The sequence below is a fragment of the Syngnathus typhle genome, linkage group LG5 (genome assembly GCF_033458585.1).
Source record: "Syngnathus typhle isolate RoL2023-S1 ecotype Sweden linkage group LG5, RoL_Styp_1.0, whole genome shotgun sequence".
Lineage (NCBI taxonomy): Eukaryota > Metazoa > Chordata > Actinopteri > Syngnathiformes > Syngnathidae > Syngnathus > Syngnathus typhle.
In genome coordinates this window covers 18,146,607-18,169,998 of record NC_083742.1, presented here as the reverse complement: position 1 = coordinate 18,169,998, position 23,392 = coordinate 18,146,607, and the positions used below count along the sequence as shown (strand labels likewise).

At 46.2% G+C, this 23,392-nt stretch overlaps 1 protein-coding gene across 3 annotated transcripts; it reads left to right on the top strand.

Moving 5' to 3' along the window:
• Positions 1-1,049: 1,049 nt before the first annotated feature.
• vps13a (vacuolar protein sorting 13 homolog A) lies at positions 1,050-23,207 on the top strand. Of its 3 annotated transcripts, none has more exons than XM_061278188.1 (76): positions 1,050-1,223; positions 1,694-1,737; positions 1,826-1,868; positions 1,933-2,028; positions 2,215-2,316; positions 2,416-2,525; positions 2,593-2,652; positions 2,792-2,851; positions 2,961-3,041; positions 3,152-3,209; positions 3,378-3,505; positions 3,581-3,687; positions 3,769-3,940; positions 4,027-4,089; positions 4,158-4,296; positions 4,371-4,465; positions 4,809-4,951; positions 5,039-5,240; positions 5,310-5,424; positions 5,514-5,650; positions 5,733-5,865; positions 5,976-6,093; positions 6,153-6,297; positions 6,373-6,481; positions 6,553-6,728; positions 6,813-6,972; positions 7,465-7,544; positions 7,614-7,673; positions 7,732-7,918; positions 8,047-8,163; positions 8,244-8,347; positions 8,420-8,587; positions 8,658-8,965; positions 9,059-9,206; positions 9,348-9,501; positions 9,563-9,687; positions 9,759-9,928; positions 10,044-10,294; positions 10,383-10,567; positions 10,637-10,780; positions 10,926-11,135; positions 11,209-11,352; positions 11,454-11,558; positions 11,840-11,992; positions 12,054-12,312; positions 12,383-12,543; positions 12,631-12,734; positions 13,097-13,397; positions 13,463-13,599; positions 13,682-13,976; positions 14,041-14,145; positions 14,226-14,372; positions 14,446-14,577; positions 14,638-14,771; positions 15,165-15,233; positions 15,605-15,737; positions 15,961-16,018; positions 16,084-16,255; positions 16,313-16,466; positions 16,548-16,694; positions 16,774-16,855; positions 16,941-17,010; positions 17,896-18,010; positions 18,102-18,215; positions 18,342-18,487; positions 18,563-18,644; positions 18,759-18,872; positions 19,022-19,097; positions 19,738-19,901; positions 19,973-20,018; positions 20,148-20,271; positions 20,353-20,467; positions 21,396-21,481; positions 21,559-21,682; positions 22,035-22,109; positions 22,186-23,207. In XM_061278188.1, the coding sequence occupies exons 1-76, from the start codon at positions 1,124-1,126 to the stop codon at positions 22,234-22,236; spliced, it is 9,801 nt and encodes a 3,266-aa protein (XP_061134172.1). In that variant the 5' UTR covers positions 1,050-1,123; the 3' UTR covers positions 22,237-23,207. The 3 variants fall into 3 exon arrangements, with proteins under 3 accessions (XP_061134172.1, XP_061134171.1, XP_061134173.1); XM_061278187.1 differs by having other exon boundaries at positions 15,162-15,233; XM_061278189.1 differs by lacking the exon at positions 15,165-15,233.
• Positions 23,208-23,392: the final 185 nt, after the last annotated feature.

Here is a 23,392-nt window from a genome sequence, read left to right as displayed (position 1 = left end):
GGGATAGGCTCCAGCACACCTGTGACCCCCGTGGGGACAAGCGGTATAGAAGATGGATGGATTTAGGGGGTGAGTGTGCACATGCATTCAAAGGACTCAGCAGCTCACGCCTAAAACCACTCCTCAACTTTCACTGAGCGTTTTTTCTGATATACGTACATCAGGGCTGTGGACTCGGTCGGATTTTTGATTTTTGCGAGTCCGAGTCCGGCCTCTTGACCATGAGTCCGAGTCCGAGTCCGGCTGTCCATTTTTTCTGTTAATTCATGTGACTGCTTAGTCTTTATTCAAGGCTAATTTAGATCAAAATCTAAATAATTACAACAGTTTTGTGATGGCTTTGTCTTTATTAAACATGTAAACGAATACAATAAACAGATACTTTCAAGTTTTAATCATTAATTACACCATTATAGCTCAGACATTTATCTAAACACAAATAATTAGTGACGACCCCTTAATTGGAAAGCGAAAAACCCATGTCGTACGGCGTCAGCACTATGTTGTTTTCAACAAAAACATGAAGAACTCACGTTTGCGTCAGTCAATTTTAATCTTTATAAAGGATTATTCTCATTTGATGTCTTTAAATTCATCCGCGTTCTGCCATTGAAGCGGGGTGCATTCAAAGACCAGTCGTACAGACGGAACACTCATTCACTTCACCAAAACGCAACAATATAATTACGTGAGCTCTTTGCATAAACCTCGATGCAAAGAAACTCTTTTGGGGTACAGGCTACAAGGAGTATATATTACAAAGGAGACTTTATACTTAATTGTGATCATCATTCATCCATCCATCCATTTTATTTTATTACTCAGGTATTTTCAAAGCAAATTAATATTGTTGCATTTATTGCAAGTATCTTATGTTTGCCGTGACCTCATCGGTCGTTTAGTCGGTTTGATTTTTCCTTCTTGGAATAAATTGTAAATTGAATAAAAGAGTTGTCGATGTGTTGTAAGGAAATGAGTGGAGTGCGTACAGACAGTCCAGTGGGCGCTTGGGATGAGCGTGACGTCACGACCCCGCCCACCATCACGCACGTTACGTCGTACAAAGCAGCAGTCAGACGGCTGAATGTAAACATGGTGACAGGGAGATGAGAAGAGCTCCAAAATGGTCTTCGAAAGCGTCGTGGTAGACGTTCTCAACAGATTTCTGGGCGACTACGTGGTCAACCTTGACAGTTCGCAGCTTAAACTTGGCATCTGGGGAGGTAAATCAACTCGATTTGTATGTTATTCTTTGGCGAGGCGGTGCCATCGTGCGCCGATCGAGCTAGCGTGCTAGTGTCGGATTGTCGTTAGCTTGGAGCTCCTCAGGCTGTCATCTGTCAGTTTGTCGACCCCCCCCCCCCCCCCCCCCTCAAATGCTGCTGATTGCTGTTGTTAGGCTGGATAAGTTATTAAACAGAAGTTCTCACAGATATGCAATTCTTTTCAAAGACATTTTCCCGTGCAAAGCTAAGGTATTACTGGGGCGAGTTTTGCAGGATTAATAAGAGTCGCACCCTTATCCGGTTTGTGAGCAAGCGAAAAGTCTTGCACACACATAAAATACCTAAAATATAATCGTGTGGCAGCGTAACATTACTGAATGTGCACACTTTATTTTCCTACATTTAAAGGGCTGCGTGTGCATGGTAACAATCGGTATATTACATTTATATATAATTTTTTTTTGCAGGTGATGCCGTTCTTCGAAATCTTGAAATTAAGGAGAATGCTTTGGTAAATTGCATGGCTCAAACTCATGTGAAGAAATGTGATATTTCTCAAGCACAATTATGTTTTTTTAATTTTTTTTTACTTCTCACAGAGTCAGCTTGACATTCCTTTTAAAGTGAGAGCAGGACACATAGGTGAGGTTGAAGGTCTTGCTTTCATTTGGAGACACATTTTTGCTCACTAATCTCATCTCAATAGGGCAACTAGAACTCCAGATTCCCTGGAAGAACCTTTACACCCAGTCGGTGCGGGCTACACTGGATGGCGTCTATCTGCTCATTGTGCCAACAGCAAGTATGTACGATTGTATTGGTTGCAAAGTTAATCAGTCTTATATATGGTGCAATCGATAAAATAGAATCGATCCGATACACTCCAAAAATATTTGAAATTTGCATTTTGGGTATTAGCAAGCTGCTTAGTGAAGCTCTTACTAAAATCTCGCATGATTGTATGATTAGTCCTGTACTATGATTGCAGGTATCAAGTACGATGCGGAAAAGGAGGAGAAGCAGCTGCAGGAAGCGCGGCAAAGGGAGCTGCAAAGGATTGAGGAGACCAAACTGAAGGTCGCGGAGCTCGGTTAGTAGTCCTTTGTGTCCCAAAGCTGGGGGGATCAGTCTTGCACACAGAGCTTGGGGTCCAAGTTTGACAGTCTCCCAAATTTGATTTACTTGACAGAGAATCCCACAAAAGAGAAGCAGGACACCTTTGTGGAGAAGCTGGTCACGCAGATCATCAAAAATGTTCAAGTCAAGATCTCTAATATCCACATTCGCTATGAGGACGACGTGAGTGCTCACATTTCTGGTTTGTGCGCTTTGGAAAGAAGTACAAGAAGTTATTTCTTTCCCTCAGGTCACCAATCCGCTGTGCCCTTTGTCCTTCGGAGTCTCTCTTAGCAACCTCAGCCTTCAGGTAATCTCACTTGACATCCATTTTGTCGAGTTATATTGTTAGTCGAGTGAGAGCAATGCTACTTACAAGCGGCTACGGAAAGTATCCCGATGTTAAACCCTGACCTTTATGTTAAATTGACCCTCGTTTGTTCCCGTAGACCTGCGACGAGGACTGGAACCCGACTCTCTTGGATGAAAATGCCAGACTTTTCTACAAGGTAGGAAAGACATTCTTTGTTTTTGCTGTTTTAAGTTTCTCGCTGTGAGTGTCTAATGTGATGGTTATATGGGCATGCATTGCTCTAATTGCTGCTTCCTTCCTCTCAGTTGGTTCAGCTGGACAAATTGTTTGCCTACTGGAATGTCAACTCTGCACTCTTCTCCAATTACAGCCCGGACAAGGCTTTGGTATGTCAAAAATGTTGGAGATTGTTTTTACGTGTTACACTGTGTAGATAAAAAAAAAACTTAAGCAGGTGAAAAATGCATCAGCTCTTTTTTTCTTGGTCTTTTTTTAGCAATGTCTTCAAAATAGCCTGCTCCTCAAAGGCTCCTGTCCTACAGACCACGATTTCAGTGAGTGTCAGAACACGTTTGCACCAATTCCAGTTAAGCCCTCTGCACATTTTTCTTTCGTAAAAAAAAAAAAATCGGGAAAAATCCATTCATAAAATGGCCTCAGCAATAAATCTGTTGCACAAACAAAATTGCAATGTATTTCTTTTTTTCGCTGCTGCTCCACAGTTTTCCGTCCCATCTCTGCCGATGCAAAGCTTTGCATGAATCCCAAATCAGACATGGACTTCTCTTCTCCTAAAGTGGACCTTATGGTCAATCTGCGGGAGGTGGCCGTTGAGCTAAACAGACCCCAGGTAGGTAGGCAGTGTTTGTATCGATGTGTCGTTTATGATTTTAGAAACCAGCCCAAGTACTGCTCCTCTTTCTAGTACGTCAGCATCTTGGAGCTATTGGGCTCGGTGGATTTGATGTCACGTAACCTGCCGTACAGAAAATACAGACCCGAAGTTTTAGTTCGCAACAATGCCAACATTTGGTAAGACACTCTTCTCTGACAGGACTTCCTCTTTTGTACGAGGGTACTTTTTTTTTTTTTTTTTTGCTGTGGCGTTTATAGGTGGGACTACGCCATCACGAGCATCCTGGAGGTGGACGTGAAGCCCCGACTCCACATGTGGTCGTGGCCGCACATTCAGCGGCACCGCAAGCTGGTCAAGCACTACCGCGAGCTCTACAAGATTAAGATCACCAGCAAGAAACCCAGCGAGGAACTTCTCAAGGAACTGCAAGTGGGTGGACAATCGATTGAACTGAAAGTCACTGCCATAGGTCATGCATTCCTATGCCAGCATTTTTTGTGTGTGTATGTTCTCAGGAGCCCGAGAAGACGCTTGATATTTTTAACATCACGCTAGCCAGACAGCAAGCTGAAGTGGAGGTACACTCATTTTGATCATCATTGCATTGCATCATGTCAAATACGACACGTTTTCTTTGCCTCCTTAGGCGAGTAAGGCGGGCTTGCGTATTTACCGTCCAGGCTTGAAGATGGAGGAAGAGGAGTCTCAAGGGTGGGTGAGCTGGATGTGGAACTGGGGGGCGGAGCCTGACTCTCAACCAAAGGAGGTCAAGAGCGCAGGAGGAGGTAAGGTCATGAGGTGGAGGAAATGGTGCATGACTTCCTCGGCCCATCCCTTCTATCAATATGTTTTCACACAGGATTTGATGAGCTGTTGACCTCCGCTGAGAAAGCCAGGCTCTACGCCGCCATCGGATACAGTGAGACGGCCGCTAATTCTATTTATCCAAAGGAGGTGAGTCTCTTCCCACACACGTTATAAATTTTGTCTTTCGTCCGCCCGTCTATTTTTTTTTTTTTTTTTTTATCGCGCTTATTGTCTTCTAGCTGACTTTGCGCGAGGGGCGGGGTTTATTCTATCGGAGAAATCTGCCAGCTTGTGACGTCACAATAGGGTATCATTCAGAATGGCTCACTCACTCGCACATTTCGGAAAAATACTAAGCTCACCAAATTTGTTTGCGGAACTTAACGTGCGAGCAGCCATTCAACTATTTGTATCCAAACAATGTCAGTTTTGCATCATTTGCCCCCCTTAAGAGTTTCAAACTTCCATTGCTGTGTATATTCTCTTCTAGTTTGAGGACATGAAGGTGAAATTCCACATGGAGAAGCTGAGCGTCTCTATCAAGGACAGCAAAGACAAAGACGAGATCATCAAGTTGACCGTCGGGGAGCTGATGTCTTCCCTGACGCAACGATCCGGCGCACAAGCCGTCAAGTGTGTCACAGTCTTTGACCCTCGTTGACATATGTTTGTGTTCAGTTGTCATGAGAAGGGAAAAAAAAAAAAAAACAATCTCTGCAGATTCACAGCCGAGCTCAGTTTGTTCGAGGTCACGGGTCTGGCAAGCGGCCGGCCCGCTCCCACCCTCCTGTCGTCCAGGACGGTCGGCACGGGAACGGGGAGTCCGCTCCTCAGCCTGTTTTTCGAGACCAACCCTCTGGATCAGCGTGCCAATCAACGGCTCTTTGTGGAATCGCAGCCGCTGGAAATCATCTACGACGCCGTGAGTGCAGCCGGCTGCTGTTTGTTGTCCCGCGCGGACCAAAGTGTCAACATGTCTGACTGCGTACAGATGACGGTGAACGCCACGGCCGCGGTCTTCAGGCCTCCTGACGACCTGCAGCTGGACGAACTCACCAACGCCACGCTCATGAAACTGGAGCAGTTCCGAGATCGTACAGCCACCGGTCGGTCGCTTAGCCATGAAAAATATCCTTTTGTTGCTTCGTATTCACGTATAACATGTGTTTATTTATTTTAAAAAAAACTTTGGTAGGGCTAATGTATGTGATCGAGACTCAGAAGGTGCTGGACCTGAAGGTGAACCTGTTGGCCTCTTACGTCATCATCCCACAGACGGGCTTCTACGACGGCACTCAGAACATTGTGTTGCTGGATCTCGGACACTTGCAGGTGAGGGCGAATTTGCCGGCCAGGAATTTCCTTAAAGCCTCATTTCCAAACACGTGCTCCTAAAATGGGACTTTCTACGTAGATGTCCAGTCAGTCCAAAAAGAATCTGCCTCAGCTGTCGGCGTGCTCCAGCACAATCGAAGACATCATGCAAAGAGCTTACGACAGCTTCGACCTCCAGCTCAATAACCTGCAATTCCTTTTCAGTAAACCAGGTAGATGCCACCCACGAGCAAGCAAAATTTGGCAAATACAGTCAATTGATCACAGGCGATCCGTCCCGACGTGAATCGTTAAATAAACGCAAATCTTTCCCCCGCTAAAGACAACAACTGGAAAAAGGCTCGCACGCAGAGGCAGTCGCCGCTCCACATTTTGGAGCCGGTGGATTTGAAAATGGAGTTCAGCAGGGCCATGGTGGTCAAAGACTCGCGCATGGCAAAGTAAGTGCACAAACGATGATGACCAAATTGCACCCGTTGATTGCGTCTTCATCCCACAGATACAAACTGTCCGGAGAGCTCCCTCTGCTCTCCCTCCGAATCTCCGACGTTAAACTTCGGAACGTTCTCCAGTTGTTGGACAGCATCCCGCGGCCGCAGACGATTCCTGCTCCGCCCAATGCTAGCGCGCCCCCGCATTCAAGGGTGAGGGCAACACCAATTCGGGAAAAGTTAAATATTACTATCAGACATGTTGACATAGTGCCGTCTCCTTCCAAGTCCAAGCAGTTCACACCGCAGCTTTCCATGAAGAGACGTCTGCAGTTGGCCGACCAACGCTCCTCGATGCTTTTCGAGTCGTGCGAGTCCATCAGCATTTCTTCGCTCGGTGAGCTCGGACAGCCCCACGACTCCTGTCGTTTACAATTACACCCCGCTCAACGGTTTTGTTCCCTTCAGGGTCCGAAGAAGACTTGTTCTACGACGCCCCCAGCTCTCCCGTCACGGGGCAGCAGTTCTTATTCGACAATCCCATGCCGCTGCGCTACGCCGACCTGAACAGACGGAAGGGTCCGGCGCTGGAGGAGCGTTCGAAGAACATGACAGACTTTCTCATGGCATTTGAAATCAGTGAGGTAATGCGTCTCTCTGTGAGCTATCCTGAATTTTTGTGACATCGCGAGCGGTCCAATTGACATCATTTCCATTTTCTCTTCCAGTTCTCCGTCCAGTTGTGTCGCCTCACCGGTACCTATCAGGAGGTGCCCGTGCTCCACTTGGAGGTGGAGGGCCTGGGCACTGAGCTGAAAATACGCACCTTTGACATGACATCCAACACTTACCTCAAGGAGATCTGCCTCAGGTGTCCCCAATACACAGGTGAGTTTTTTTGGCCCTGAAAAGTCGCAGTCCTGTTGTGTCAAATATTGAATATACCGTATTTTCCGGACTATAAGACCCACCTAAAAACCTAAAATTTTATGAAAAGCCGACAGTGCGCCTTATAGTCCAGTGCGCCTTAAATATGGACCAAATTCCTAAATTTAAACTGGCCCGAAGCATTGTGTCATGAAATCAATCATAAGTGGCCCGCTGAAGACTATGAATCATGAATCAAAAAGACTATGGATCATTATTTTGTGATTATAAAGTAATTTGTTGCGTCTAAAGTTGAAATAAAAAAGATAAAATGGAGAATGATTTGATTTGGATTAAAAATTTGACATGTTGCATTAAGGGTGCGCCTTATAGTCCAGTGCGCCTTATATAAGGACAAAGTTTTAAAATGGGCCATTCATTGAAGCGCCTTATAGTCCGGAAAATACGGTATATATAATATTTGTTTATATTTGCCTGCTCCCATTTATGTAGATTCGCAAAACAAGGAAATTCATCTCATCACTACTTTGGATAACACCGAGGTCGACATGCTTACACTGGAGTATATAAATGTAAGTTAGTGGCTTGTAAGATGATGTCCCAAGTTTTTTTTGTCTTTCTAACCATTGATGTGCTTTTAGGCTGACAAAAACGGGCCCGAGTTCAAGTCCCTGCACAACAACACCGAGCAAGTCATCAAGGTAAAGTCGGGTAAAGCCTTACGGTCATCCTCCAATGACGTCCGGCGCTTGCCGTCAGGTGACCTTCTCGTCTCTGGACGTGAATCTCCACACGGAGGCGCTCCTCAACACCATGAACTACCTCAGCGGACTGATGCCGCAGTCCACCCAGCAGGAGGAGGCCGGACAGGAGGAGCTGGCCGTCATCCCCGAGGAAGAGGAGCTGGAGGAGGGCAAGAAGGAGGCCACCGTTGCCAAGAGGAAAAGTAATGGGAACTTTGAATGAAATCATTTGATTCCAAGGAAACCTAAACGTGCATACTTTTCAGACCCACCCTGTGTGACAAAAGCGTTTTTTTCCCCCCTCTTTTAACGAGTCCATCCGCTCTGACAGTACCAAAGAATTCCAAGGCGGCGGCCATCATCAACACGCACCTCCGAGCCGATCTCCGCTCTCTGAAGGTTTACATTCGAGGGGAGACATCCATGATCTCGGAGATCAGAATCGAAGGTATCATTCAGCATTTTCTTGCTTGGTCTACAAAAATCATTTGTAGTTTTTCCCCAAAATTGTCCCCTTATCTTCGTCAGGCCTGGTTTCTGAGGTTTTGATGAGGAAGCGAGAGATGAAGATCCTGGCCAATCTGAGGAACATCATCGTGTTTGACTGCGACGAGACGGCCTTCTATAAGAAGGTACTGCGAGTTCTTCTCCTCTCAACCGTCATGGCTGGCGTTTTGACTTTCTATTGTTGTCTCCGCTCTCAGGCCGTGTCCATCGCAGACAGGGAGGTGTTTGCCTTCCAGATGATCAACCACACAGACGCCACAGAAGGCGACGCCTACCTCGACATGTCTCAGGTTGACACCTCGGTCACGTTGACAGTGGGATGTATCCAAGTCGTCTTCCTCAACAAGTTCTTGTCCTCCATACTGGTGAGAATTTATTTGTTTTTTGTTTTTTTTTTTTGGTCTTCCATCACAATTTTTCGCTCCACTCCCACAGGCCTTCGTAAACAACTTCCAGGAGGCCAAAGAGGCTCTCGCCGAAGTGACCCAGCAGGCGGCCGAAAAGGCGGCGTCGGGCGTGAAGGAGCTGTCGGAGCGCAGCACGCGGGTGGCCCTCAACGTCCGCTTCAAAGCGCCCGTCATCTTTGTGCCGCAGTCGTCCTCGTCCCCCAACGTCCTGGTGGCCGATCTAGGTTTCCTGGCGGTCAAGAATCACTTTGCCATGCAGCCTTCCGAGAGTCACAGCAAGATCCCGCCTGTGGTGGACATCATGGAAGTCAAGCTCACGGATCTAAACATGTATCGGTATGATTTGAACTTTGCGCAAGCAAGGTTTGCAGAGCAATAACAAACATCTTGCTGTAAGGGCCAAGTATTGTTTTTATTTTTTTAATGCAGGACAACATTCGTGAATGGAGTGTTTCGGGGTGAAAGCGACCTGTTGCAACCAATCAGCCTGGAAGTGGAGATTCAGAGGAATCTTTCGTCCAACTGGTACCAAAGCATTCCCGACATTGAGATCACCGCTCATCTTATGCCTTTGAGCGTAAGTAGTCCATTTTAGTGTTTGACACTTTTCAATGTCATGCGCAACACTTTCTGGGCTGCCCAAAAAACATTTGAACCTACTGTGCTCTGTGGAGAAAAAAAGTTTTTCTTAGTATGGTTTGTATCTCTCGCCAAACAGTTGAACCTCAGCCAGGATGACATGGTGGTTATCTTCCGGACTCTCAGTGAAAACCTCTCGGAGAATTCTGGCACCGCCTCTGCGCCCGCCCCCGCTGAAGACTCGACTTCTGACAAGGAGCGGCCCAGCTCCGGAAACGCAGACAAACCCAACGGTAAATCCTCAGAAGTCCACAAAGTGAGCGAAAACCTCTTTGACACTCTCCGTTACGTTAGGCAACACGGTGGTGACGGCAGCCGTGGTGGAGACGCAGAAGAGCGTCAAGCTGAAGACTAGCATGAAAGGAGGCTTCAAGATTGACTCCATGGCGCTGGTCCTGTTCAAGCCCAACGTGAACGAGGTGATCAGGTCAAAGTCGATGCGTGGCGTGATTGGCGCGTTGGGATCGCTCACTATCGCCATCTTCACCAGCTTCTCCATGTGGAGCCGCACAACGATGAACTGAAACTTGGCGAGTTCACCCTGGGCACCATCTCCACCTCCTTCACCATGTACTCCGACAGCTCCATGAAGGCCGCCGTCCGATTGTCTACCTGCCTCCTCGATGACAAGAGGCCAAATAGCAAGACGGTCAGCCCAAGGTAACAAAATTCGAGCGGTGGCACATGAGAACGTACAAATCCTTCGTTACGGCGCGTAATTCCCGGGCCTGGATGAAACAGTTGATTTCATCAAGCAAGCTTTTCCCCATTTTAGGATGATGGGCATGCGTCCCGGAACGGAAAAGAACATGATGGTGGAGGTCACTTACCGGCAGAGCCACGAAGGCAGCGCCTTAGACACGGTGGTTCAAGACGTGTACCTGTGCGCCAGCATGGAGTTCCTCCTCACCGTGACGGATATTTTCCTCAACGCCACCAAGGAGGGTTTTGCCGAAAGGCCGCGAGCCAAGAGCCCCCCGGCGCCGGTAGATAACAACAACACCCCTGCTCAGCCAGAGGAATCAAGTGAGTGGCTTTGAGAGAACCTCCAGATGGATGGACGCCTCCCCTGTGATTGCTCACGACTTGTCTTTTTCTGGTATTTCCGGCTCAGTTCCTGCTCCAGCCAAGGTGTCCAAGTCGAAAATGAACGTGGCGGTGCGAAACCCGGAGATCGTTTTTGTGGCCGACCTGACGCGCGCCGACGGGCCGGCATTGGTGATGACCACGCAGTGCGAGTTAGTCATCACAAACAACGAGGAGAGCTCAAAGATGACGGCCGACATCAAAGACCTCAAGGTACGACGCCGTTTGCGTGGTACCGGAGAGCCTTTTGGACAGCGCCGGCCGTTTCTGTGTTCATTTTAGGTGGTGGCCTGCCCGTTCCTAAGGGAGAAGAGGCTTCACAACGTGACCACGGTTTTGCAGCCATGCCAGGTGTCCTTTCAGAGTTGTCAGACACCTACGTCTCCGCAAACTATGGACATCTCCATCAACTCTCTCACACTGAAGGTTGGTGAGCGCTGACTGCTGCCGCTGACATGGATTCAATTTGATTTTTTTTTCATTTCATTTATTGTTATTTTAAATTGTATTTGATTTGATTTGATTGCTGGATATTTCCATGGGAAAATATGTGCACTTGATGGAATTTCAGGTTTCACCCATCATCATCAAGACGGTCCTCTCCATCCACTCGGCCCTGACACCCACCCAAGAGACCACGGAGGCGCTCGAAAGTCCCGTCCCTGTGGACATGTGGGAGAAACGGGGCTGGAAGGAGCTCAAACTGTGGTTCCTGGAGGAGCAGGGAGAAGCCAGCACGAAAGCTGCGGCCCCGTTGATTCCACAGGGGGAGTCGCTTAAGGTAAAAGCCTCCATTGAAAGAGCTCCACTGAAATTTTGATTTGACGGGCTGTCCGTCCGTCCTTCCTTCTCAGATGGACATCAAATCAATCTGCGTGACGTTGGAGGCCGGGGTGGGGCACCGCACCGTGCCCATGCTTCTAGCAAAATCCTCCTTCCGAGGAGATGTCAAAAACTGGTCCACGCTCATCAACTTGAGGAGTGAGCTGAATTTAGAGGTATGGCAGATGACACGAGTTCAAATCTAATTCCTGCGTTGGCTTTGACTTGCTTTATTAGAGCTCAGCAAGGTAGCGCTCACGTTCATGATCATGTTCAGGTCCATTACTACAACGAGGTGGTGGGAGTGTGGGAGCCGCTGCTGGAGCCATTAGAGGATGAGACGAGAGATGGAGCCGGGAGACCCTGGAGACTGGAATTTAACGTAGTTATACACACACGCCCTGCCTGCACGCACGCACAAGACGTACGCAGTCTTGTAACGTTACTGACTGCTGGCTTGGTAAAATTATTTATTTAAAAAAAAAAAAAATTGGGATTTTCTCTGCGTCATTTGCTAATCACTAATAATTATTCGAGTTTGGCCAATTGTGGCAGTATTCTGAATTTAGCAAATTAGTTTTTTTGTTTTTACTTGAAAATACGGATTTCATTTAGTTTGAACTCAATCAACCTGGACCGATTGTTTGTGATTTGTACAAGCAGATGAAAACAAAGCCCTTAAAGAACGTGGAGTGGGCAGATGAGGTGGACTACAACGTCCCAGACTACAAGACTGTCATTGTGATCAGCAGCATGGACCAGCTCAACATCACCCTCTCCAAATGTGGCCTTGCCATGCTGAGCAACCTGGGCATGGTGAGAAGTGCAAAATATCCAACATCGTCTGGAGATCTTTGACCACATTCCTTCGCCGCAGGCTTTTGCCGAGGCCGCCAAGGAGACGGCCGAATGCTTCCAGAAAGACGAGGCTCCGTTTGTCGTAAAGAACCGCCTGGGCCTGCCCGTGTTTGTCCAGTACAGCGACATGTTTTCCCCCGTCGCCACGCACAGCAACGACCACACGGTCGAGCTGCAGGGCGGCCAAACGCTCGGGATGGACTACTCCGTCACCACCGAATCGGACCAGTTCTCGGCAATGACCTCCCTGAACGAAAAGGACTACTACATACAGCCGAGTACGTCCAACCGATCATTTCTGGGATGAATTTCATTGTGTACTGACTGACATTGTGCCATTTGCTCCAGCTCCAGCGGGCTACACGTCCGCCAGCATGATCCCCTTGATCAAGGTCGGACGGACTATGTACAGGGTCATGCACGAGGTGTCAGGGGCCCCCCACTTCCTGGTGTGTCAGGTTTATTCCTCGGAAGGCAGCAAGTACATCAAGATCCGCTCGCCTTTCCAGGTACCACGACGCAGACGTGTGTGTTATACATCACAGAGTGTTTTTGATTTTTTTTTTTTTTCTTCCCCCTGACCCCCCCCCCTGCAGATCATCAACCATTTCGACATCCCCTTTAAGGTGTTCGAGGGCTCGACGTATTTGGGTACGTCGTTACCGACAGAGGAGTTTTGTATCCCTCTGGACTCGTACAGGTAAGTGAACACACATTTTGTCACAATCTAAAACAGTTCACAATTGTCTTAGTAACACGTAGGTGACACGTTTTCATTAAAGTAGCCCTAAGAATTCACTTAGCATTACCTGGTCCTGTTTCCGTGCAAATTATCGGTCATCACGGCAAGTCCGGCTTTTGTTGGTTCTTAGGGGCGGAGCAAAGGGTTGTCAAAGACGGTATGGAATTTATTTTCATTGGCAGCAGAAAAAAAAATTATATTAAAAAAAAAAAAAAGCCCCAAAAAATTATATATTTAAAAAAAAAAAAAGAAAAAAAAAGCCAAATTATGCTTTCAATTAGTGTGGCGAATCCCTAAGTCACACTTTCCTTTCCTCTCAGGTCTGAGCTGAGCCTCCAGCCCGTCACGGGTGAAGGTGGCGACCAGTTTGAGTGCTCTGAGGGCTTCAGCTACGACGACATGGACCTCCAGCAGCCCAAAGCTCACATTGAGCAACGGTGCCGCCGCAGCGGCAACCTGGGCGGCGTGCTGACGGTCAACATTGTGCCTGTGAAGGACGCGGTGACGTTCAAAGACCCTGGCGGCGTGGAGGACAACTTTGACGTGCCCTTTGTTCTTCATTTGTGGCCTTGCGTGCTGCTACGGAATCTGCTGCCTTACCCCGTCACCTACAAACTCAACGTATGGATATTCCGAGAGTCTGCGTACTTACAAAAAGACTAAACTGCGCCGGATCTACTTAACAGGACGGTAGCGAGCGCGGGCCGGAGTCCACGCTGAACCCGGGCCACTCCGCCCAACTTCACACTGCCGTTATCGACCAGTCCAGCCTGGACCTCTGCCTGATTGACTACCTCGCTCAAGACTGGTCTGCTCAGTACAGGTCTGAAAAAAAAAAAGATACTTTTTGAAAAAGTCTACGATTCTCTAGTTTCTTCTCATAAAGCATATTTTTTTTTCAACAGCCTCCGCAGCGAGCAGGAGGAGATCACCTTCATCGTGTTCCAGTCCCTCCGCCTGGAGGAGGACGACGTCTGCGAGGGGACGGAGAGGCGGCGGGTGGAGCTGGACATAGCCGTGCACGTCAAGTACGAGCAGGGCCAGACGGTGGTGGCCATCCACTCGCCGTACTGGATGGTGAACAAGACGGGCAGGCTGCTGCAGTACAAGGCGGACGACATCCACCGCAAGCACCCGCTGGATTACGACATGCCGCTGCTCTTCTCCTTCAAACCTCGTTACTTCCTGAAGAACAACAAGGCAAGTCGATCGTCGAGGAATTCAACCATCACGAAGCTTAAATCGTATTCCTCGTTTCTCGCAGGTTCGCCTCATGATCTCGGAAAGCGAACACTCCGATGATTTTTCCCTGGACACCGTCGGGAGCTACGGAGATGTGAAATGCAAAGGCCAGTATAAAGATTATCTGGTGAGTGTCAGCTGAGATACGATCCCGCTCAAAAAGAGCAAAACAACCTTTGAGCCATTCGTGTCACTTCTCTCCGTCAGGTCGGAGTGAAGATTGACACCAGCAGCTTCAGCCTCACCCGCATCGTGACCTTCATGCCGTTCTACCTGCTGGTCAACCGGACCAAGCAGACCATCTTTATATGCGAGGAGGGCCAGGAGAGCTGGACCGTGGTCCCGCCTGAACAGGTCAGCCATCATATTACGCGTTGACAATCAAAAGGTGAGTCATTCAAAATTGTCTGTTTTCTTCCTCTTTTAGTCCGCCATTCCCTTCTGGCCGGAAAATGATGCCAAACTCGTGAAAGTGAAAGTAGAAGGTTGTCTGTCTCCGCCACGCGTGATCAACTTCTCGCGTCCGGAGAACTGCTTATTGCTGCACTTGGATAACAACGTAAGGCCAACAAAATGGACGATCATCTTCAATCGTGATCATTTTTCTTTTTTGTCTTAGGTGGGCGGGATCGTCGTCGACGTCAACGTATCGGAGCACTCGGCCACCATCCGATTCTCCGACTACCACGATGGCGCGGCCCCTTTCCTTATTATCAACCACACTAAAGACCAGACTTTGCAGTTCTATCAGAGGTGAGTCATTGACAGCCAGAAATATGTCAACTGCCATTTCATTATTATTATCCAAGTCGGCCATTTTGTTTCGAAGCCACAACTCTTACTTACGATGCTTTTAGCCTGCACCTTGATGATCCCTTATCACCATTTGAAAAGGTACGAGGATTTGCTCATCGCTACTTCAGTTTGCAGTGTAACGGCCTTCCCACGACGCTGAATATTACGTAGATAAGAATGCTTCGGAAGCGCGCCGCAAAATAAGGCGTAAGGCCCCGCTACCACCTCCGTAATACAATCGAGTGTATACGGGAAGTGTAGCAGATTTCTACAGCGAGTTGAGCTCATTTTTTCAAGTGTGTTTATATGCTTTGTGTATGTGTGTGTGTGTGTGTGTTGTGGGTCAAGCAGCATACAGACAGAGTCAGCATGGGTGCCCAATGAGCTGCTGGACCTCTCTTTCTCAGTGGATGAGGACAGGTAGAAAAGGAGGAATAAGTGTGATCTCATCTAACGCGTTGCTTAGTGTCAAATCATCATCAATATCAAATCATGAGAATCTTCCGGCGGAATTGCTTCTCTTATATCTTTCGCTGGTCAGCTCTGTCAATTCCTCTTTGTTAGGATGTTCGGGACAGCTTCTTTGGATTGGAGGGCTTTCCATGATAGTACATTCTCGGTGGCTCAGGGGTCTGTCATATGGTGGCCCATTTCGTTTGCATGAGGTGCTCGCTGTCGTTTGCCAAGCATCCAGGGAGCGTTTTTTTGTTTTGTTGTTGTTGTTAGTTATTTTTTTTTTCTGATCATGATGTGATTTCCTGTCTTTGATGTCTTTTCTTTGCCGTTTGCAGTTCCCAGAAGCCCGAAGAGGTGGAAGAGCTGGAGGCGGGGAAAGCCGTGCATTACACTTGGAACAAGCCCACGGGTTCCCGGGAACTCTGCTGGAATTGCGGCAAATACAGTGGGAAGCTTAAAAGCGAAGAGGTGCATGGAGAAAAAAAAAAAAAAAACAACTTGCTGCTGTAGCTATACAATAATAATAATTAATAATACTATTAATAATAACCGTCATCATAATCATGCATAATAAAAATAATAACATAAAAAAATATTAATAATACAAAGAGGCAAGAAATTAAGCAATGTATGTGTATATTTGAGAGTCTGTGAGTGTGTTGCAACCCTCCTGGCTTTCTCGCATCCACAGGATCTGCATGAGGACTTGGGGAAGGAAGGCAAACTTTTTGTCGTCTCCCTCTACGAAGGTAAAATCAATAGCGCACGTCTGGCAATAGAGTCCCGAAAGAAATGTGCGGCTGTGGTCCCCAAGGTCTTCAGCGCACGGTGCTGTTCACCGAGGAGCGGCGCATCTACAATCTGCTGTGCGAGAGCGAGAAGGCACAGTTGGCCCAGCAGGAAATTGTACTTTCGCTCTACAACGTGGGCGTTTCGCTGGTCAACAACAGCAACGGCCAGGAGGTCTCCTACATCGGTATCACCAGGTACGTCTCCTGGTACCGCGTCGCGTTTTTGTGCCCACCCCTATCCTTCTGTTGCAGTTCTGATGTGGTGTGGGAACTGAAGCCCAAGAAGAAGAACCGCTGGAAGCCCATGAGCGCCGAGGCGGCTAAGATGTTGGAGAAACACTTCAAGCAGTACATTGAATCCGGGCCTGTCGACAAAGCCATCGTCGACCTGGATAACAGCTTCCAGGTCACACACATATCAATATCGATAACTATATATCTCTAACTATTTTGATGTATCTCTAACTATATGTCCATGATCCGGCAGGTGTGCCTGTCACCCAACGGAGCAGACATGCGATTGCTGCAGCCGTGCGACGCCCCTCTCAGAAGGCACTTTCTTCCGGCCGTCAATGTGGAGTACCGCGTCTCGCCTCGCCAGAGTGCCTACCGGGTCCAAATCCATCACATCCAGGTCAGACTCGCCGTCACTGCGAAGCCAACTTACCACAAAAAGTGTCCTCAATGTATTATTGCCGACGTACGTGGCACAGATCCAGAATCAGCTCCCAGGAGCCATCTTCCCCTTCGTTTTTTACCCGGTGAAGCTTCCGAAGTCCGTCACCATGGATTCAGGTCCGTTGAGCTCACCTTTTTGTTTTTCTCCCCCTCCTTATTCCTTGTTTTTGTCTCTTTTGACGTATTTTGCCATTTCTCCCAGAACCCAAGCCTCTGACTGATCTCAGCATTGTCACCAGGGCAGCAGGCCACTCTAACATCTCCCGCATCAAGTAAGAACAGGAGCTCATTTTTAATTTTATGATATTTCTTATCATGATTAGTTAGAATGTCTCACTTTTAGTCACTTTATTGAACCAACTATAGCAAAATGAACACATGCACTACTTTACTGAGCTCACTTTCTCCTCAGGTAGGGGTGTAACGATTCATCGATACATATCGATTAATCGATATAATGCTCTACGATTTATTGGCATCGATGCTAAACGTAAACATCGATTTATAGCGCCGTGTTTGACCTCGGACATTGGACGCGACTTTATTTTGAAATCCAGTTCATTGTTGCTTGCTTCCTCTTTCCGGGAGCAGTGGCGCGGCGGCGTGTTGTGTTGTGTTGTGAGCAGAGCAGGCACGTGAAAGGGGAGTCGACAACTAGTACGCGGCTCCTGGGCTGGTGCTATGGCTAGTGTCCAAAAAGACGAGGAAATTTGCTCCCTTTTAGGCTTCGAGTCATTCGTTTGGAAGCACTTTGGATTCCAGAGAAAAGATGGCTCAACGGACAAGACACGTGCAGTTTGTAAATCCTGCCATGCGGTGATCAAATATTCAGGGAGCACAAATCTCGCCGCACATTTAAAGAAAAAACACGACATCAAAGTTCAGTGTTAAAATAAACACTTTGTAAACTACAATACTCTTGTAATTTCCTAAATAAAGTGTTTGCAGTACCTTGTTGATTTTGCGTATGAATTGTTATAAATCAGGATATTGTTCTATATTTAAAAAAAAAAATCGATCGTAGAGCACAATATCGTGATATATCGTGAATGAATCGCAGCAGGCTTTAAGATATCGGCAAATATCGTATCGTAGTTCTTTGTATCGATATGATATCGTATCGTGACAAAACCCGCGATTTACACCCCTATCCTCAGGTACTTCAAGGTGCTGATCCAAGAAATGGATCTGAAACTGGATCTGGGCTTCCTCTATGCAATCCTGGAGCTGTTCACCCCAGAGGATGCCAACATCATCAGCGTCCAACAGGAGGTCCGATCCGCTCCTCAACTCGTATCGTTGGACCTACGGCTTGAGGATTTGTGTTTATTCACGTTTGATGCTTTTTTTTTTTTTTTTTAAGGTGGAACTTTTTGAGAAAGATGTGGAGTATATAAAGAATGAGCTGAACCACGTTTCCGCCGCTGATAACACGCCCATCAGCCTTTACGAGTACTTCCACATTTCCCCCATCAAGGTACGGTGTTAATTTGTGTTCTGTCTTGTTTTTGTGTTTTTCCAGCCGGTTAAAAAAAAAATAATAATAATAATTTTGCACAATAAAATAATCTCCTGAGGCCTTTTTTTTTTTTTTTTTTGCCAGCTCCACTTGAGTTTCTCTCTGAGCACGGGCGGCGAGGACGGCCTGAAGGAAAAGAGGGAAAGGGAACTCATCCCCGTGCAGTCACTCAACCTGTTGCTCAAGAGCATCGGCGCCACGCTCACCGATGTGCAAGACGTCGTTTTCAAGTATGTGCCGATGATTCGCGACCAAAAAAAAAGTCACATCATCGATGCCTCACTATCCAATGTCGTTTGCGACAGGCTTGCTTTCTTTGAGTTGACGTTCCAGTTCTGCACCACCCAGCAGCTCCAGTGGGAAGTCGTCAGGCATTATTCCAAACAGGTAACCATGGTGATCTTTCATTTTTTTTTTTTTAGTCCAAGTTGCACTGAGAAATGCCAATGTGGCCCCTGAATGAATTCAACTTGTAAGACAAGGTACCACTGTATATTTCAGGCAATCAAGCAAATGTATGTGCTGGTGCTGGGCCTAGATGTGTTGGGTAATCCATTCGGTCTGATCCGAGGGCTGTCTGAAGGAGTGGAGGCCTTCTTCTACGAGCCCTATCAGGTAAGAAGTAAAGTCCATCATTTCCGTACCGTATGGCAAAGTTGTTGTTTTTTCTTTCCACCATTGGGATGACAAAAACTCAAAACGGTGTCAAATGAATGCGCACCGTTGTATTAACGTGGTTACATTCGCGTTTTGGTGTTCCCCAGGGCGCGATCCAGGGGCCAGAGGAGTTTGTGGAAGGGATGGCGCTCGGAGTGAAGGCCCTCGTAGGAGGAGCTGTTGGTAAGCGAGTACGATTTACAATGGATTGATTTCTGGTTTTAGTCCGTTTTCAATGGACTTGTTCAATATAATGACAATATAAGACGTCTTCAAATTTCAGTCCAATTTCATGAGATGAACTGATGTCTCAAGAGTTGTTTAATGCGTTTTTTTTGGGGGGGTCTTTGAAGACCATTTACCGTATTTTCCTGCCTATAAGGCGCACCGGACTATAAGGCGCACCTTCAATGAATGGCCCATTTTAAAACTTTATCCTTATATAAGGCGCACCGGACTATAAGGCGCACCATTAATGCATCATGTCAGATTTTTAATCCAAATCAAATCATTCTCCATTTTATCTTTTTTATTTCAACTTCAGACGGAAACAAATTACTTTATAATCATAAAATAATGATCCATAGTCTTTTTGAGTCATGATTCATAGTCTTCAGCGGGCCACTTTCATGACACAATGCTTTGGGCCAGTTTAAATCTAGGAATTTGGTCCATATATAAGGCGCACCGGGCTATAAGGCGCACTGTTGGTTTTTGAGAAAATTTTAGGTTTTTAGGTGCGCCTTATAGGGCGGAAAATACGGTAAATTTTAGTTGACTATGACTACTAGCTGACAAACTATAAAACCCGTGCACATCCCAGGGGGCATAGCAGGTGCTGCCTCCAGGATCACGGGCGCCATGGCCAAGGGCGTGGCCGCCATGACCATGGATGAAGAGTACCAGCAGAAGAGGCGAGAGACCATGAACAAGCAGCCCAGTAGCCTCCGAGAGGGGCTCACCAGGGGTGGCAAAGGATTGGTCTCGGTACAGATTGCACCACCACAATGACATGTTGACAAGAAGCAATGGCTAACTTGGGCTGTTCTTCTCGTCAGGGATTCGTCAGCGGAATAACAGGCATTGTCACCAAACCCATTAAAGGTTTGCTAGGCTATGTTACGTTTGCACTCTTTTAGCCGTTCATTGAACTGTCAGCTAAGCTGGCAGCGAACGTTTTTGAATAAGTTTACAATGTCTTTTAAAAGTGTGTCAAATGGCGTTGCTCTTCAGGAGCCCAAAAGGAAGGCGCGGCGGGCTTCTTCAAAGGAGTCGGCAAAGGCCTGGTGGGTGCCGTCGCCAGGCCCACCGGAGGCATCATCGACATGGCCAGCAGCACCTTTCAAGGCATCAAGAGGTTGGTCCGATTGAGAACAACGTGCAAAGTGAGTCACGCGCTCGTTGAACCCGCGTATGGAATTTCGTGCGTCCATTTTAGGGCGGCAGAGACATCGCAGGACATCCAATCCCTGCGCCCCCCTCGCTTCATCCACGAAGACGGCGTGATACGGCCGTATAAGCAGAGGGAGGGCATCGGAAGTCAAATGCTTCAGGTAGGACCGAGACCCACGTGCACCGGGTCACGTCAATGATGTTCACTGCCAGCCCAGTTAAAATCATTGACGTCTATACCCGTCAATGGCAGTTAAGGAGGTCACATCGGCCTACAATTACGCCGCAATGCTTACAATGGCACTTGACACTTGAGTTTAAGGGGCGCAATTTGCAATTTCGATGGATTTGAGAAGTTCTGAGGTCAGAATGGTGACTTTGGTTATTATGACGCTGTTTTGAGCGCTTTGATCAGACGGTTAGTGAGTGACTTTGCGGACCGTCGTCGTGGCCCGACGGTTTTGTTTAGTTGTGCGTCTTACTTGACCACCTTTTTTCTTGTCATATCCACAGAGTAGCTTGAACCTCAGTGACGTCACTGACAATGATTGTGGTGATGAGGAGGAGGAGGAGGAGGAGGAGGAGGATTGTGAGGATGAGGAAGACAGATAGCGCGCCGAGCTCAAAAAAAATAAATAAAAAAAATTGACAATTATTTACTCGTCAATGAAGGGAGTAAGAAGTCGAGTGCTCACTGAAAGCATTTGCATTAACGCACTTCACGGGGCTTCTCTAAAACCAGTTGGTTAAGCACAGCGAGATTTTATTTTTGTCCTGCCAAAATTCTTGATAGGGTGAGATACATTTATTGTATTTGTAAGCGGCTACGCGTTCTCGCAATATTCTATTTCACGTGTGGCGATTTGACCCTTTTGCTTTTCACCATTTCTGTTTTGATGTCTCTGCCATGTTCCATTGTTGTTTTTCCATCTTGTCCCAGTTTCCCACCATTTTGTTCAATAAAGTTTTTGACATTTTTTAACCTTCACCTGCCACTCATTGTCTTTGTTTCTCAACCCTACCGACAAGGCCGCAAGTTTAGTTTAGTTTAGCGTAGGTGTGATTTGTATGTTACGTCTCTCTCTACAGAAAATCGAGAACGGTCGTTTTGCGAAGTACCGTTACTTTGCTCACGCTAAAGTCAACGACTCGGACTTCCTCATGATCACCAAAAAGTAAGTACTCGCTCCCCCGCTTGATGGTTCGTGACGTTGATGGCTTCCCTTGATGATCTTGCTTTTTGCCATCCAAGGGGTGTTTTCTTCGTAACCACAGGCACATTTGGTCAGCTCATCTGCGAGTGGCAGTACTTATTTGACGAGTTCACCAAGGCGCCCACCATTGTGGACAACCGACGGCTGCGCATCGAGGCCAAGGTGAGTGCTGTTATTTATTTATTTATTTATTTATTTATTTATTTATTTATTTATTTATTTATTTATTTATTTATTTATTTATTTATTTATTTATTTATTTATTTAATTTATTTATTTATTTATTTTTTATTTATTTATTTTTTATTTATTCATTCATTTATTGAAAAACTGAGGGGGGCAAAAAATATCAAAAAGTATTGCATATGTAGAGGGCTTTTTGAGTCTCAAAACAAATCTGTATTGACATTCTTTTTTTTTTTTTTTCCTCCCCCCCAACATTTGTATTTAATATCACTGTTTGGCTTTTCAATCAATCTTTTTTTTTTTTTTTTTTTTTTGGTACCGTGTGCAGGAGCGAGTCAAGTCGGTGTTTCACGCCAAAGAGTTCGGCAAGATCATTAACTTCAAAACGCCCGAGATCGCCACGGTGAGTCGTCGTCTTTCGCCATAATCCTCTTCATGTTCGCTCGGGGTTAGAAGGTTCTGACTCGTTTTCTTTTCAGTGGGTTCTGGCCAAACTGGAGGACGCCAGGGACAGTTTACCGAAATACTGAATGGCGACACCAACATGGGAAGCCATTTGAGCAGATGTCCTGGAGGTGCTAATCCGCATTTTGTCCTTACCAGTGAAACGAGTCATAGAAGAAAAACACACACATACACACACTAAAATATATACGATCGAGCTCATGTCCATCAGTGCCTTTGTTTGTTCACCTCACCTTGTGTGTTCACTGTGTGTGCAAGTTTTATAAAATTTGCAGAAGTCACTTTATTTTATTTTTTTTCTGTCTGACTTTTAATGACGCACGCTCACAGAATGACTCGTTTGATACTCTGCGACAACTACAGCTTTTTTTTTTTTTTTTTAGTTCATTTCCGCACGCTAAATCTCTGGAGTGTGTAAGTTAAAACGCATGCCATTTTTTTTATACTGAACTGCTGTATATTAATCTTGTAGGCTATGTATATACCTAAATATATATAAGTCCATTCACACACTGGGTATAATGATTAATTTTTATGTTTTTATATTACGTGTGCTCAGCATCCAGAGATGAGCTGCTTTTTTGGGTTAGTTTTTTTTGGGGGGTGGGATATACAAAAATACACACATTTGGAGAGTCACACTTTTATTTCATGTTTTTTTTTCTCTTTTTGATCAAATATGGAGGTAAAAACATCAGTTTTGGGAGGGGGCTAAAATTTTGAAGAAAATGTTTTCAGTTTTCAAAAATACTAAATCACAAAAGCTCCTGGGATGATAGCTTTATTTGTTTTAACAAGTCCATACAATTTGAAGATATTACATTTATGTGATATTATTCTTTTCATTTGACACCTGTAGACATTTTTTCCCCTTTTTTTCAACCGTGTTAATACGACAAAAAACTATTTAAAAGAAGGGACTCGTAATTATCAACATTTTTAAAACATTTTGCTTTTTTATATTTTGATGCTGATGTATGTCTTCAGGTATTCACTGCACTGGCTTTTTTTTCTGTTCAATAAATGCATAATTAGAGGGCTTGCTTCTACTTTTCTTTCCACACTACACAAACCAAACTTTAAATATTATATAGGGATGTTTATTGAACATGAATATAAAGTTTTATCTCCCAAAACTGTTGAGATTTTTTGCTGAGGCACAACCTGGGATATTTCACTGAAACTGCACTATTTATTTTTAAAACTATATCTAAATTTCCA